General features: G+C 48.2%; 1 protein-coding gene across 1 annotated transcript; it reads left to right on the top strand.

The window, feature by feature from the left end:
- Positions 1–718: 718 nt before the first annotated feature.
- ggctb (gamma-glutamylcyclotransferase b) lies at positions 719–13,466 on the top strand. The gene is made up of 4 exons (XM_079568917.1): positions 719–938; positions 4,628–4,773; positions 5,667–5,799; positions 13,310–13,466. Exons 1-4 carry the CDS (start codon positions 813–815, stop codon positions 13,460–13,462), a joined length of 558 nt encoding a protein of 185 aa, XP_079425043.1. The 5' UTR covers positions 719–812; the 3' UTR covers positions 13,463–13,466.
- Positions 13,467–14,163: the final 697 nt, after the last annotated feature.

Raw genomic sequence — 14,163 nt, 5'->3', positions numbered from 1 at the left:
AGTGACAAAAAAATGACAAAAAAATGACGAAAAATGGACGAAAAAATGAAAAAAAAAGAAGAAAAAAATGACAAAAAATGACGAAAAATGATGAAAAATTGACAAAAAAACGACAAAAAACGACAAAAAATTGACAAAAAAATGACAAAAAATTGACAAAAAAATGACAAAAAAGGACAAAAAATGACAAAAAAATGACAAAAAATGACAAAAAATGGACAAAAAAATGACGAAAAATTGACGAAAAAAATGAAGAAAAAGTGGCAAAAATGTCACAAAAAAGGACCAAAAAAATGATCAAAAATGATGGAAAAAAGTGACACAAAATTTACTATTTGACAAAAAAATGACAAAAAAGTTACAAAATGAGTTGAAAACCCCCCCAAAAAAATGATGGGAAAAAACTCTGATGACGTGAGGAAAAAGATCCGTTCAGATGAGTTTTGTAGATCTTTCAAATGAGGCGTTACACTGGCCTACAGGATTTGGGTAAAGCTGACCTGGAGAAAAGGCTCTCGGTTCAGGCGGGAGTTAAGAGGTTAACACTAGAAACATTGAGGCTCAGATTCAGAACAGCATCACTAACGACAGATAAGGTTCACCTGTTTTGTGTTGGTTTCAGTGACAGAAACATGTTGACCCCCCCAGGCCGTCGACCCCCCCAGACCCCCTGTGGTCACATGAGCGGCCGCTGGGACAAAGCGCCTCGTGCCCGGGCCTGTTTTCACACACAGGATTTGCATAAGAAAGGCCTGAGCCGGGGGGTCAGCGGCCGGAGCTCTGCGCTGCCACTCACTCTGAGCGCCCGCACCATGGAGAGCACCCGCAGCCCCCCCCGGAGCACCTTCCTGTACTTCGCCTACGGGAGTAACCTGCTGAAGGAGCGGCTGCAGCTGAAGAACCCCTCGGCCACGGTCCACTGCGTCGCCAAACTCGAGGTACGGCCCGTCAGCCGCCGCGTGCGAGCGTCGGTGACCCAGACCCGACGACTCATACAGAGGAAATGACCATATTTGGATTTACAGCCTTTCCTGCTACACGTGGATAATGACCATGTATGGATTATTTAGAAAATGTTCAAAAAACGTCTAAAAGTGTTGTTTTTTTACTTTTCCAAACAGTTCCTTAACCTCTGACCTCCCGCCAAAACCACATGCATTCTCTTTGCCATTGTCGTCACTTTTTATTTCCCTTATGTGTTTGTCACTTTTTTGCTGATTTTTTCTCTTTTTTTTGCTGGATTTTTGTCATTTTTTTGCTGGATTTTTGTAATTTTTTTGCTGGTTTTTTGTCTTTTTTTTGCTGGATTTTTGTGATTTTTTGATGATTTTTTTGTCACTTTTTGGTGGATTTTTGTCTTTTTTTTGCTGGATTTATGTCGTTTTTTTGCTGGATTTTTGACGTTTTTTTGCTGGATTTTTGTCATTTTTTTGCTGGATTTTTGTGATTTTTTTGCTGGTTTTTTGTCTTTTTTTTGCTGGATTTTTGTGATTTTTTTGCTGGATTTTTGTCTTTTTTTTGCTGGATTTTTGTCTTTTTTTTGCTGGATTTTTGTCTTTTTTGTTGGATTTTTGTCTTTTTTTTTACTAGATTTTTGTCATTTTTTTACTGGATTTTTGTCACTTTTTTGCTGGATTTTTGTCATTTATGTCAATTTACATCCTCATTTCTTCTCGTTTTTTGTCGCCATTTTGAAGAAGCTTTTAAATTTGGAGAATTTGGAGAACAGGAGAAAACATGTTCAGGTGGGAGTTAAGAGGTTAAATTTTCTAAACTTTGAAAATAATAAATATTTCAAAACTTTTTTTCAAAATATTTCAAAATGTTCCATAACTAAAAATAAATAAATAACTTTCCCAAAAACACAATTCCTAAAATAAAAATTCAAAACTCGCACAAAGGAAATAGCAGCCTCATCTCGGTCACGTCCTGCTACACGTGGATACCAAACTCGTCAGTATTTGTGAATGAAAAAGTGCGGGAAAGACCAGGGAGACACAGACAGTCTCCCTCAAAGGAAATGACCATATATGGATTATTTACAAAATAAAAAAAATGACAAAAAATTGCTGAAAAAATGAAAAAGTGGCAAAAATGTCACAAAAATTTACAAAAAAAAGGACAAAAAAAATTACAAAAAATTTACAAAAATCTGACAAAAAAAGATAAAGATTTGATAAAAAAGTGACAAAAAAATGACAAAAAATTGATGAAAAATGTCACAAAAAATTGACCCAAAAAATGACAGAAATGTGACAAAAAATTGATGAAAAAATGACAAAAATATTATAAAAAATACAAAAAAGCTACAAAAAAGAGTCGAATACCGAACAAAAAAATGATGGAAAAAACCTGATGACGTGAGGAAAAAGCTCCTCTGGGTTCAGGCGGGAGTTCAGAGGTTAAACTAAACTCCTTTAACCTCACAGACGCCTCTGTGAGGAGTTTGCCGACACTTCAGAGGAAAGAGACACGATCAGACGTAATATTTTATCTGCCCAAAGTAACACGGCTCTAAACACATCTGATGGTCTCTTTGTTCCAGACGAAACACTGGACACTTTTGTCCTGGTTAAAGCTGAGATGTTTGATAACGTTTTCCCACCACATGTCTTTTAGACCCGGCCCCAACGCCGCTTTTAAACATTTTATGGATCTTTTAGTGACGAGCTTCTGAACATAATGAATTGCTCTCTTCAGACGGGGGTCCTCCCGGCTGCCTTTAAAGGGGCGGTGGTGAGGCCCCTGTTGAAGAAGAGCAACTTGGATTTTAATGATTTTAACAATTATCCAACTTACCATTTTGAAGCAAAACGTGTCTTTATCCAACTTAGTGATTTTATTACTGCACATAATGTCCTTGAGAAATTCCGGTCCAGCTTTAGGGTGAACCACAGCACTGAGACCGCCCTCTTAGAGATTCTAAATGACTTTAGATTAGATTATGACTCACAGAAGGTCACAGTGTTGGTTCTTCTGGATCTGAGCCTTTGATACAGTCGACCACACGATTCTTTTAACTCGTTTAAAACACATCGGCCTCTCCGGTGCTGAACACAAATGGTGAGTGTGGACACCTGCTCCTCTAAGGTCCATGGAATTACATGTGGTGTGCCCCAGGGTTCGATCTTAGGCCCAGTGCTTTTTAACCTGTATCTGCTCCTCTTGGTGATGTCATCAGGAGACATGGAGTCAACTTTCACAGTTATGCTGATGATACACAGTTATACATCTCCATGTCTCCTGATGACACCAGGCCATAGATGCACTTTTTAACTTTCTCCAGCTTAACCAGGACAAAACTGAAATGTTCATCATCGAGAGAGAGACTTTTCCCCAAACTACCGTCTCTGTCTTTAATCCTTCCTCACAGGTGAAGAACCTGGTGTGATCTTTGACTCTGAGCTGGCGTTTATTCCACACATTAAGAATATCACAAAGATCTAAAGAACATGGCCAGAGTCGCCCCATTCTCTCTCTAACACGGAGACGCTCATGCATGCTTTTATCACCAGTCGTATCCACTGCTGTAACGCCCGGCTCTCTGGTCCTCACAAAAAGAGGATCTCAGGTTTACAACAGCTCCTGACGAAGACCAGGAGGCGAAACGTGACAAAACACGATGAAAACGCGATAAAAACAAGACCTTAAAGAATCTTACCCTCTGACCCCCCGCCTGAACCAAATGCATCCTGTCCTCTCTGGCTGTACGCCTGTGTAGCACCTCATTTGAAAGCTAAGAAGCTAATGATCTTTTTCCTCGTGTTGTTGCTGTGTTGTGTCACCTTTTTATGTTTTTATTTTGTTGAATTTTTGTCAAACTTTTGTCAAATTTTTGTCAAATTTTTGTCAAATTTTTGTCAAATTTTTGTCAAATTTTTGTCAAATTTTTGTCAAATTTTTGTCACTTTTTTGTTGAATTTTTGTCAAATTTTTGTCAAATTTTTGTTGAATTTTTGTTGAATTTTTGTTGAATTTTTGTTGAATTTTTGTCATTTTTTTGTTGAATTTTAGTTGAATTTTTGTCACTTTTTAGTTGAATTTTTGTCACTTTTTTGTTTAATTTTTGTCACTTTTTTGTTTAATTTTTGTCGCTTTTTGTTTAATTTTTGTCACTTTTTTGTTTAATTTTTGTCGCTTTTTTGTTTAATTTTTGTTACATTTTTGTTGAATTTTGGTTGATTTTTTGTCATTTTTTGGTCATATTTTTGTCACATTTTTGTTGCGTTTACATCCTTGTTTTCTTCTCATTTCTTTGTGGCTGTTTTGGTGCTTTTTTCCCAAGAAGCTTTTTGATTGGGGTAAAGCCAAACTGGAGGAAATGGGATCCGTTCAGGTGGGAGTTAAGGGGTTAAAGAACGAGAAGAAAAAATGATGCTGTGATTGGCCGCTCGGCGCTGACTCTTCCTCACGAATCCTCAGATAAACTCAAGAGGAACAAACCCAGCTCGTCTTTGGCCCTGGTTCTATTTCAAAGCTTTGTCCCAGTTCAGCTTTACCCAAATCTAAAAGGCTCATTTGAAAGCTAAGACCTTCTAAACTACCCTCTCCCCCTCTCTCCCCCCTCTCTCCCCGTCCCTCTCCCCCCCTCCCTCTCCCCCTCTCCCCCCCCTCTCCCCCCCCGCAGGATTACCGGCTGGTGTTCGGGAACCACCAGGGCCGCGCCAGTGAGCGGTGGCACGGGGGCGTGGCCACCATCGAGCACAGCCCGGGCGACGAGGTGTGGGGCGTGGTCTGGAGGCTGAGCGTGTCCGACCTGGAGTCTCTGGACAGGTGAGGGGGAGGAGCCGGGGGAGGAGCCGGGGGAGGAGCCGGGGGAGGAGCCGGGGGAGGAGCCGGGGGAGGAGCCGGGGGAGGTGTGGTCTGGACAGGTGAGGGGGGAGGAGCCGGGGAGGAGCCGGGGGAGGAGCCGGGGGAGGAGCCGGGGGAGGTGTGGTCTGGACAGGTGAGGGGGGAGGAGCCGGGGAGGAGCCGGGGGAGGAGCCGGGGGAGGTGTGGGGCGTGGTCTGGAGGCTGAGCGTGTCCGACCTGGAGTCTCTGGACAGGTGAGGGGGAGGAGCCAGGGGAGGAGCCGGGGGAGGAGCTGGGGGAGGGGCGTGGTATGGTGAGGAGGGAGGAGCCGGGGGAGGGGCGTGGTATGGTGAGGGGGGAGGAGCCGGGGGGAGGGGCGTGGCCTGATCTAACCCTGGTTTCTGCTCAGTCAGGAGAACGTGACGTTAGGAGCCGGGGGAGGAGCCGGGGGAGGAGCCGGGGGAGGGGCGTGGCCTGATCTAACCCTGGTTTCTGCTCAGTCAGGAGAACGTGACGTTAGGAGCCGGGGGAGGGGCGTGGTATGGTGAGGGGGGAGGAGCCGGGGGAGGAGCCGGGGGAAGAGCCGGGGGAGGAGCCGGGGGAGGAGCCGGGGGAAGAGCCGGGGGAGGAGCCGGGGGAGGAGCCGGGGGAAGAGCCGGGGGAGGGGCGTGGTATGGTGAGGGGGGTGGAGCCGGGGGAGGGGCGTGGCCTGATCTAACCCTGGTTTCCGCCCAGCCAGGAGAACGTGACGTTAGGAGCCGTGGGAGGGGCGTGGTATGGGTAGGGGGGAGGAGCCGGGGGAGGGGCGTGGTATAGTGAGGGGGGGAGGAGCCGGGGGAGGGGCGTGGCCTGATCTAACCCTGGTTTCCGCTCAGCCAGGAGAACGTGACGTTAGGAGCCTATCGGCCGGTGGAGCTGACGGTCGTCGCCGACGGAGACGACCTGAGCTGCCGCACCTACATCATGAACAGCTGCGTGTACGCCCCGCCCTCCCCGCAGTACCTGAAGGTGAGTCTGACCCGTCTGTGGCTCTGACCCGTCTGTGGCTCTGACCGTCTGTGGCTCTGACCCGTCTGTGGCTCTGACCGTCTGTGGCTCTGACCGTCTGTGGCTCTGACCTGTCTGCATCTCCCCTTCACCTCTTAACCTCTTAACTCCCGCCTGCACCGAGAGGATCTTTTTCCTCACGTCATCAGATTTTTTTTTCCATCATTTTTTTGTTGGATATTCAACTCATTTATGTCACATTTTTGTAATTTTTTTGTTAAATTTTGGTCAAATTTTGGTCAAATTTTGGTCAATTTTTTGTAATTTCTTTTGTCAATTTTTTATCACATTTTTGTCATTTTTTGTCACATTTTAGTCAATTTTTTGTCATTTTTTTGTCAAATTTTTGTCATTTTTTCATAATTTTTGTCAATTTTTTGTAATTTTTTTGTCATTTTGGTCAAATTTTAGTAGATTTTTTCGTCCATTTTTTCGTCGTTTTTTTGGTCAATTTTTTGTCATTTTTTTTTCAAATTTTGGTCATTTTTTTCGTCCATTTTTGTCAATTTTTGGTCAATTTTTTGTCAATTTTTTCCGTCCATTTTTTGTAATAATTAGTCAAATTTTTGTCATTTTTTCGCAATTTTTGTCAATTTTTAGTAAATTTTTTGTCCATTTTTTGTATTTTTTTGTATTTTATTTTTGTCAATTTTATGTCAATTTCTTGTGACATTTTTGCCACTTTTTAATCAATTTTTCGTCACTTTTTTATCAATGTTTTCTCGCTTTTTTGTCACATTTCCATCATTGTTTTCGTCTCAGTTTTGTCGCTATTTCCTCACCTTTTTTCCAGAAGCTTTTGGATTGGGGTAAAACCAAACTGGAGAAAATGCTCTCGGTTCAGGCGGGAGTTAAGGGGTTAAATCCATTAAACTAAAGGGACTGACCAGCTCTCTCCCCATGATTCTGACTCCGCCCCCTCCTTACAGCCTTGTTGGGACATGGTGGCCGTTCACCAACCATCACGGCCTCATCAGTGAGTCTTGTAGCTGCTGTTCTCTTAATCTCATGTGTTTGTCTGGCAGAAACCGTCCTCATTGTGCCTTTATCTGCTTCATCTTTCATGAAATATCAAAGGTTTTCATACCGAGACAAAGACATTCAACTTTTCCACGCTTTTCCTCAGCAGAGAGATCCTTTTTCTTTCCCTTATTGCTTGAAAATGTTGGTCCTTTTTCCATCGTTTTCCCCTTAACTGAACCTGAAAACTGAAACAGCCGCTTCCTCCTGTACTTAAACCAATAAATCCATTCAGAGAAATGAAGTAGCTCGTAATAAAACAATAAAGAGAGATAAACACATAAAGATAACAGATCCGAGACATAAAAGGCTCAGATAAAAAAGTTATTATCGGTTTCAGGCAAAACACGAAACAAATAATCATCCAGAGACGTCAGATTTCAGTTATGAGGCAACATCAGGTTCATGGATTTGCTCAGAGGGATTTAGGATCTGGTTTAGTTTTTAAAGAGGGGGTGTTCTGCTTTAAAGAGGGGGTGTTCTGCTTTTGTCAGTCCCATAGCACCAGTCTATATCTCACTACAATGATGACAAACCTTCTGTTGGTCTGTAAATGCAGTAAATTAGAATAACTGCCTTGTATAAAATGTCTCTCTCAAAATGGCTGTAGTGAATGTCTTGAAATAGGCCTCTGTCTCTTTAAGAACCTCTGAGCCTTTAGACACGCCCCCTCCACACGCTGTCTGTGGCATCAGTGGGGAGGGGGTTCTGCTGAGGAGCAGTGGTCGGTTACTCGGCTGGTGACCAAAGCTCGGAGGCGTCTCCAGGAGGTGGGGGCGTTCCAAGGAGGACTCAGGCAAACCTATCCCTAAAATGGCCGCCATCAGAGTTTTTACAGATTACTCAGAAATACGTGAATGTGCCAAGGCAACACTTCAGCCATGTTTTTAATGAGGGAGTGACAGAATAACAGGATGGAAAGCTGGAAAAAGGCCATTTAAAAAAAAGCAGAACACCCCCCCTTTAAACTCACCGAGTCCTGTTGCTTTGTAAGACACCAGGACAGATTGGAAACAAAAATAGCTTCTTCAAAGTACAAAAAGGACTTTTTAGACTCGTTTTCTGCTGTTTTCTCTGCAGTACTTTCCGTGTTTTTCTGAAGCTTCCTGTTTAGCATTGGGAAAGTTTAGCAACGATCTGATTGGCTGTTTGGTGCAGGGGCGTCGCAACAACGTGCCCTTCAAAGTAAAAGTCTACCTGGGTTTTAACCATTCTAAAATGTAAATAATAATGATTTTGCATGATTCACATGTTTCAACTCAAATAATAAACAGAAGAATGAAATATAACTCTTTAGATGTTTTTATATAAATGGGCCGTAAGCACAGTGACCCCACGTGTTTCCGCCTGGACAGTAAACCTAACCCTGTCCTTCCTGTCCGCTCTCTCTTCCCATTAAACATGAGCAGGTCCCACAGAAATGAAGCCATAGCTAAAGATCTGGTAAAGGACAGAGAGTAAAAGTTCAGCCTGCTGCGTCACATCGGAGCAGGTTAGAAAATATTACATGAGACGTAACGACTTCACTGGAGGAAACTCCGTGTTCATAACGTGGATGTTTTTGTCTTGAGGCTAACGCGGCTAACGAGGCTAACGCGGCTAACGAGGCTAACGCGGCTAACGAGGCTAACGAGGCTAACGAGGCTAGCGCGGCTAACGAGGCTAACGCGGCTAACGAGGCTAACGTGGCTAACGAGGCTAACGCGGCTAGCGAGGCTAACGCGGCTAACGAGGCTAACGCGGCTAACGAGGCTAGCGAGGCTAACGCGGCTAACGAGGCTAACGCGGCTAACGAAGCTAGCGCGGCTAACGAGGCTAACGAGGCTAACGCGGCTAACGAGGCTAACACGGCTAACGAGGCTAGCGCGGCTAACGAGGCTAACGAGGCTAGCGCGGCTAACGAGGCTAACGAAGCTAGCGCGGCTAACGAGGCTAACGAGGCTAACGCGGCTAACGAGGCTAACGCGGCTAACGAGGCTAACGAGGCTGACGAGGCTAACGCGGCTAACGAGGCTAACGAGGCTAACGCGGCTAACGAGGCTAACGAGGCTAACGAGGCTAACGCGGCTAACACAAAATAAAACATAAAACTAGTGCAAAGTTTTGAACGAGTCTGCGTAAAAAGAATTGTCCTGTTAGTTTAAATAATATTTACTTGTTTACATGTTATATTATCATTTTTAACACTAGCCTTTAGCTCTAAGATAAAGCCCCGCCCCTTACGAGCGCTGGCGTTTCCTTTGGGGCAGATTCACAGAGAACATGATGTTTGTAACACGTTTCTGTGACTCCATCAGTAACTCGTCCTTCACCAGATCCTGAGCTTCTCTTTGTATGTATGGAAACCTGCTAATTGTGAAAGTAAACGATCGCTGACAGGAAGTCCAGGTCTGTGACTGTCCAGGAAGACGTCATGTGGGGAAACTGCATAAGCCGATTTCACCAGATGAACTGATTTATTGTTTTTTACCCTCAAAGTATTTGTATTCACATGTTTTCCTCTGGCGGCTCTGTTCACCTCTGGGTCAGATAAACACAGGGATTATTGTGTTTATTCTGGGATTATTGCACAGTGACGTCACAGTCTGGTTCAGTCTGAGCCGTGGGGCTGAAGGACCTGCTCCTTCTGCCACTGAAAGAGCTGCTCAGGTCCTCTACAGGCCAGTGCTGTGGGTGGAGGTGTTGTCCACGATGGAGCTGAGCTTGGCTAATGCCCTCCAGTCCCCCAGGGGGCAGCACAGGACAGAGCTGGCAGCGCAGTGGAGAGCAGAGGCCACAGAGTCATAAAGGCGGCACGGTAGCACAGCGGTTAGTGCTTGTGCTTCACAGCTAGAAGGTCCGGGTTCGATTCCCACCAAGGACGGGGCCTTTCTGTGTGGAGTTTGCATGTTCTCCCCGTGTCTGTGTAGGTTTCCTCCGGGTACTCCGGTTTCCCCTACCACTAAAAACACGTACAATAGGCCAGGATGTATGAGAGTGTGTTTGAGAGTGCGCATGGGGGACGACGGATGAAAATTAGCCTAAGGCTACAATCCGGTGTGGCTTGTTCATTAACTTGCACTGTCCCTACCAAATAAACCATAAATAAATAAGTCCTGACTCTGAAGGACCTCAGTCTGAACATTCCTCTGATGCTGCTGCTGCTGCTGAGGAACATCTGGAGCTGCTGCTGCTGCTGCTGCTGAGGAACATCTGGAGCTGCTGCTGCTGCTGAGGAACATCTGGAGCGGCGGGCGGTCCCTCTCCGTGACCCCTGGGTGACCTCTCCGCTCCACGCGCTCGGCCAGAACCTTCCTCTGCTCGTGTCGGGGTTGCTTTGTGTCCACGGCTTTTGTCTCTTTGTTGCCAAACACACACACACACACACACACACACACACACACACACACACACACACACACACACACACACAGGTGTTCATGGAGGCGGGAGTACTCGGATACTTCAGTTACTTCAGTACTCTGTGTGGAGGAGAATCAGCTGTGTTTCCATGGAGACCGGCCCTGACGGTGACGGCGGTTTAGGTTTAACTGGGTCGAAAACAGGAACCGAAAAGATGAAGAAAGTTTTTATATTCGAGTTTTGACGCTGTTGGTCGTCGAGATTAAAAAGTAAAAAAAAAACATTTTGGGGAAAAACGGGGGAAACAAGAGAACGAAGTGGGAAAAAAGTCGGAAAAATTTGGGGCAAAAAATAATTTGACCTCTGACCTCCCGCCAAAACCAAATCCATTCCCTCCTCTTTGCCACTTTTTATTTCCCTCATGTGTTTTTCTCACTTTTTTGTTGGATTTTTACACACCTTTGCACACCTCCTCCAGATGTTCTGACCCCATACTCCCAGAGCTCCCCCCACAGGGCACCACGAGAGCCCCATACTCCCAGAGCTCCCCCCACAGGGCACCACGAGGGCCCCATACTCCCAGAGCTCCCCCCACAGGGCACCACGAGGGCCCCCATACTCCCAGAGCACCCCCCACAGGGCACCACGAGGGCCCCATACTCCCAGAGCACCCCCCACAGGGCACCACGAGGGCCCCATACTCCCAGAGCACCCCCCACAGGGCACCACGAGGGCCCCATACTCCCAGAGCTCCCCCCACAGGGCACCACGAGGGCCCCATACTCCCGGAGCTCCTCCCACAGGGCACCACGAGGGCCCCATACTCCCAGAGCTCCCCCCCCACAGGGCACCACGAGGGCCCCATACTCCCAGAGCACCCCCACAGGGAACCACGAGGGCCCCCATACTCCCAGAGCTCCCCCACAGGGCACCACGAGAGCCCCCATACTCCCAGAGCTCCCCCACAGGGCACCACGAGGGCCCCATACTCCCAGAGCTCCCCCCACAGGGCACCACGAGGGCCCCTTACTCCCAGAGCTCCCCCCACAGGGCACCACGAGGGCCCCATACTCCCAGAGCACCTCCCACAGGGCACCACGAGGGCCCCATACTCCCAGAGCACCCCCCACAGGGCACCACGAGGGCCCCATACTCCCAGAGCACCCCCCACAGGGCACCACGAGGGCCCCATACTCCCAGAGCACCCCCCACAGGGCACCACGAGGGCCCCATACCCCCAGAGCCCCCCCCACAGGGCACCACGAGGGCCCCATACTCCCAGAGCTCCCCCCACAGGGCACCATGAGGGCCCCACACTCCCAGAGCTCCCCCCACAGGGCACCACGAGGGCCCCATACTCCCAGAGCTCCTCCCACAGGGCACCACGAGGGCCCCATACTCCCAGAGGACCCCCCACAGGGCACCACGAGGGCCCCATACTCCCAGAGGACCCCCCACAGGGCACCACGAGGGCCCCATACTCCCAGAGCTCCCCCCACAGGGCACCACGAGGGCCCCATACTCCCAGAGCTCCCCCCACAGGGCACCACGAGGGCCCCATACTCCCAGAGCACCCCCCACAGGGCACCACGAGGGCCCCATACTCCCAGAGCTCCCCCCACAGGGCACCACGAGGGCCCCATACTCCCAGAGCACCCCCCACAGGGCACCACGAGGGCCCCATACTCCCAGAGCTCCCCCCACAGGGCACCACGAGGGCCCCTTACTCCCAGAGCTCCCCCCACAGGGCACCACGAGGGCCCCATACTCCCAGAGCACCTCCCACAGGGCACCACGAGAGCCCCATACTCCCAGAGCTGCCCCCACAGGGCACCACGAGGGCCCCGGACCCCATACTACTGTCTGTTTGTGTTTCCTCAGGTGATGTTTGTGTTTCCTCAGGTGATGTTTGTGTTTCCTCAGGTGATGTTTGTGTTTCTCAGGTGATGTTTGTGTTTCTCAAGTGATGTTTGTGTTTCTCAGGTGATGTTTGTGTTTCTCAGGTGATGTTTGTGTTTCTCAGGTGATGTTTGTGTTTCCTCAGGTGATGTTTGTGTTTCCTCAGGTGATGTTTGTGTTTCTCAGGTGATGTTTGTGTTTCTCAGGTGATGTTTGTGTTTCCTCAGGTGATGTTTGTGTTTCTCAGGTGATGTTTGTGTTTCCTCAGGTGATGTTTGTGTTTCCTCAGGTGATGTTTGTGTTTCTCAGGTGATGTTTGTGTTTCTCAGGTGATGTTTGTGTTTCCTCAGGTGATGTTTGTGTTTCCTCAGGTGATGTTTGTGTTTCCTCAGGTGATGTTTCCTCAGGTGATGTTTGTGTTTCCTCAGGTGATGTTTGTGTTTCTCAGGTGATGTTTGTGTTTCCTCAGGTGATGTTTGTGTTTCTCAGGTGATGTTTGTGTTTCCTCAGGTGATGTTTGTGTTTCCTCAGGTGATGTTTGTGTTTCTCAGGTGATGTTTGTGTTTCTCAGGTGATGTTTGTGTTTCCTCAGGTGATGTTTGTGTTTCCTCAGGTGATGTTTGTGTTTCCTCAGGTGATGTTTCCTCAGGTGATGTTTGTGTTTCTCAGGTGATGTTTGTGTTTCCTCAGGTGATGTTTGTGTTTCCTCAGGTGATGTTTGTGTTTCTCAGGTGATGTTTGTGTTTCCTCAGGTGATGTTTGTGTTTCCTCAGGTGATGTTTCCTCAGGTGATGTTTGTGTTTCTCAGGTGATGTTTGTGTTTCCTCAGGTGATGTTTCCTCAGGTGATGTTTGTGTTTCCTCAGGTGATGTTTGTGTTTCCTCAGGTGATGTTTGTGTTTCCTCAGGTGATGTTTCCTCAGGTGATGTTTGTGTTTCTCAGGTGATGTTTGTGTTTCCTCAGGTGATGTTTGTGTTTCTCAGGTGATGTTTGTGTTTCTCAGGTGATGTTTGTGTTTCTCAGGTGATGTTTGTGTTTCCTCAGGTGATGTTTGTGTTTCTCAGGTGATGTTTGTGTTTCTCAGGTGATGTTTGTGTTTCCTCAGGTGATGTTTGTGTTTCCTCAGGTGATGTTTGTGTTTCCTCAGGTGATGTTTGTGTTTCCTCAGGTGATGTTTGTGTTTCCTCAGGTGATGTTTGTGTTTCCTCAGGTGATGGTGATGGGGGCGGAGCAGAACGGTTTGCCGCCCGAGTATCAGGCCAGGCTTCGCTCCGTAAAGACTAACGAGTACGAGGGACCGCTGCCCGTCATGGCGGAGCTGGAGCGGGCGCGGCGGGCACACAGCGCCCCGCCCCCACGATGATGTCACCGCCCCTCGATGATGTCACCGCCCCCTCGATGATGTCACCGCCCCTCGATGATGTCACCGCCCCCTCGATGATGTCACCGCCCCTCGATGATGTCACCGCCCCTCGATGATGTCACCGCCCCCTCGATGATGTCACCGCCCCTCGATGATGTCACCACACCCCCACGATGAAGTCACCGCCCCTCGATGTCACCGCCCCTCGATGATGTCACCGCCCCCTCGATGATGTCACCGCCCCTCGATGATGTCACCGCCCCTCGATGATGTCACCGCCCCCTCGATGATGTCACCGCCCCTCGATGATGTCACCACACCCCCACGATGATGTCACCGCCCCTCGATGTCACCGCCCCTCGATGATGTCACCGCCCCCTCGATGATGTCACCGCCCCTCGATGATGTCACCGCCCCCTCGATGATGTCACCGCCCCTCGATGATGTCACCACACCCCCACGATGATGTCACCGCCCCTCGATGTCACCGCCCCTCGATGATGTCACCGCCCCCTCGATGATGTCACCGCCCCTCGATGATGTCACCGCCCCTCGATGATGTCACCGCCCCCTCGATGATGTCACCGCCCCTTGATGATGTCACCGCCCCCTTGATGATGTCACCGCCCCTTGATGATGTCACCGCCCCTTGATGATGTCACCGCCCCACGATGATGTCACCGCCCCCTCGATGATGTCAC

This window comes from Gobius niger (assembly GCF_951799975.1).
Source record: "Gobius niger genome assembly, chromosome: 13".
NCBI lineage: Eukaryota > Metazoa > Chordata > Actinopteri > Gobiiformes > Gobiidae > Gobius > Gobius niger.
This window is presented reverse-complemented; position numbering and strand designations above follow the sequence as displayed.

Bases quoted from the DNA above. Each gene is read 5' to 3' on its own strand.
- ggctb (XM_079568917.1), top strand. From the start codon at position 813: ATGGAGAGCACCCGCAGCCCCCCCCGGAGCACCTTCCTGTACTTCGCC. The intron at 939-4,627 runs GTACGGCCCGTC...CCCCCCCCGCAG, and splicing joins ACTGCGTCGCCAAACTCGAG to GATTACCGGCTGGTGTTCGG. The intron at 5,800-13,309 runs GTGAGTCTGACC...GTGTTTCCTCAG, and splicing joins CCTCCCCGCAGTACCTGAAG to GTGATGGTGATGGGGGCGGA.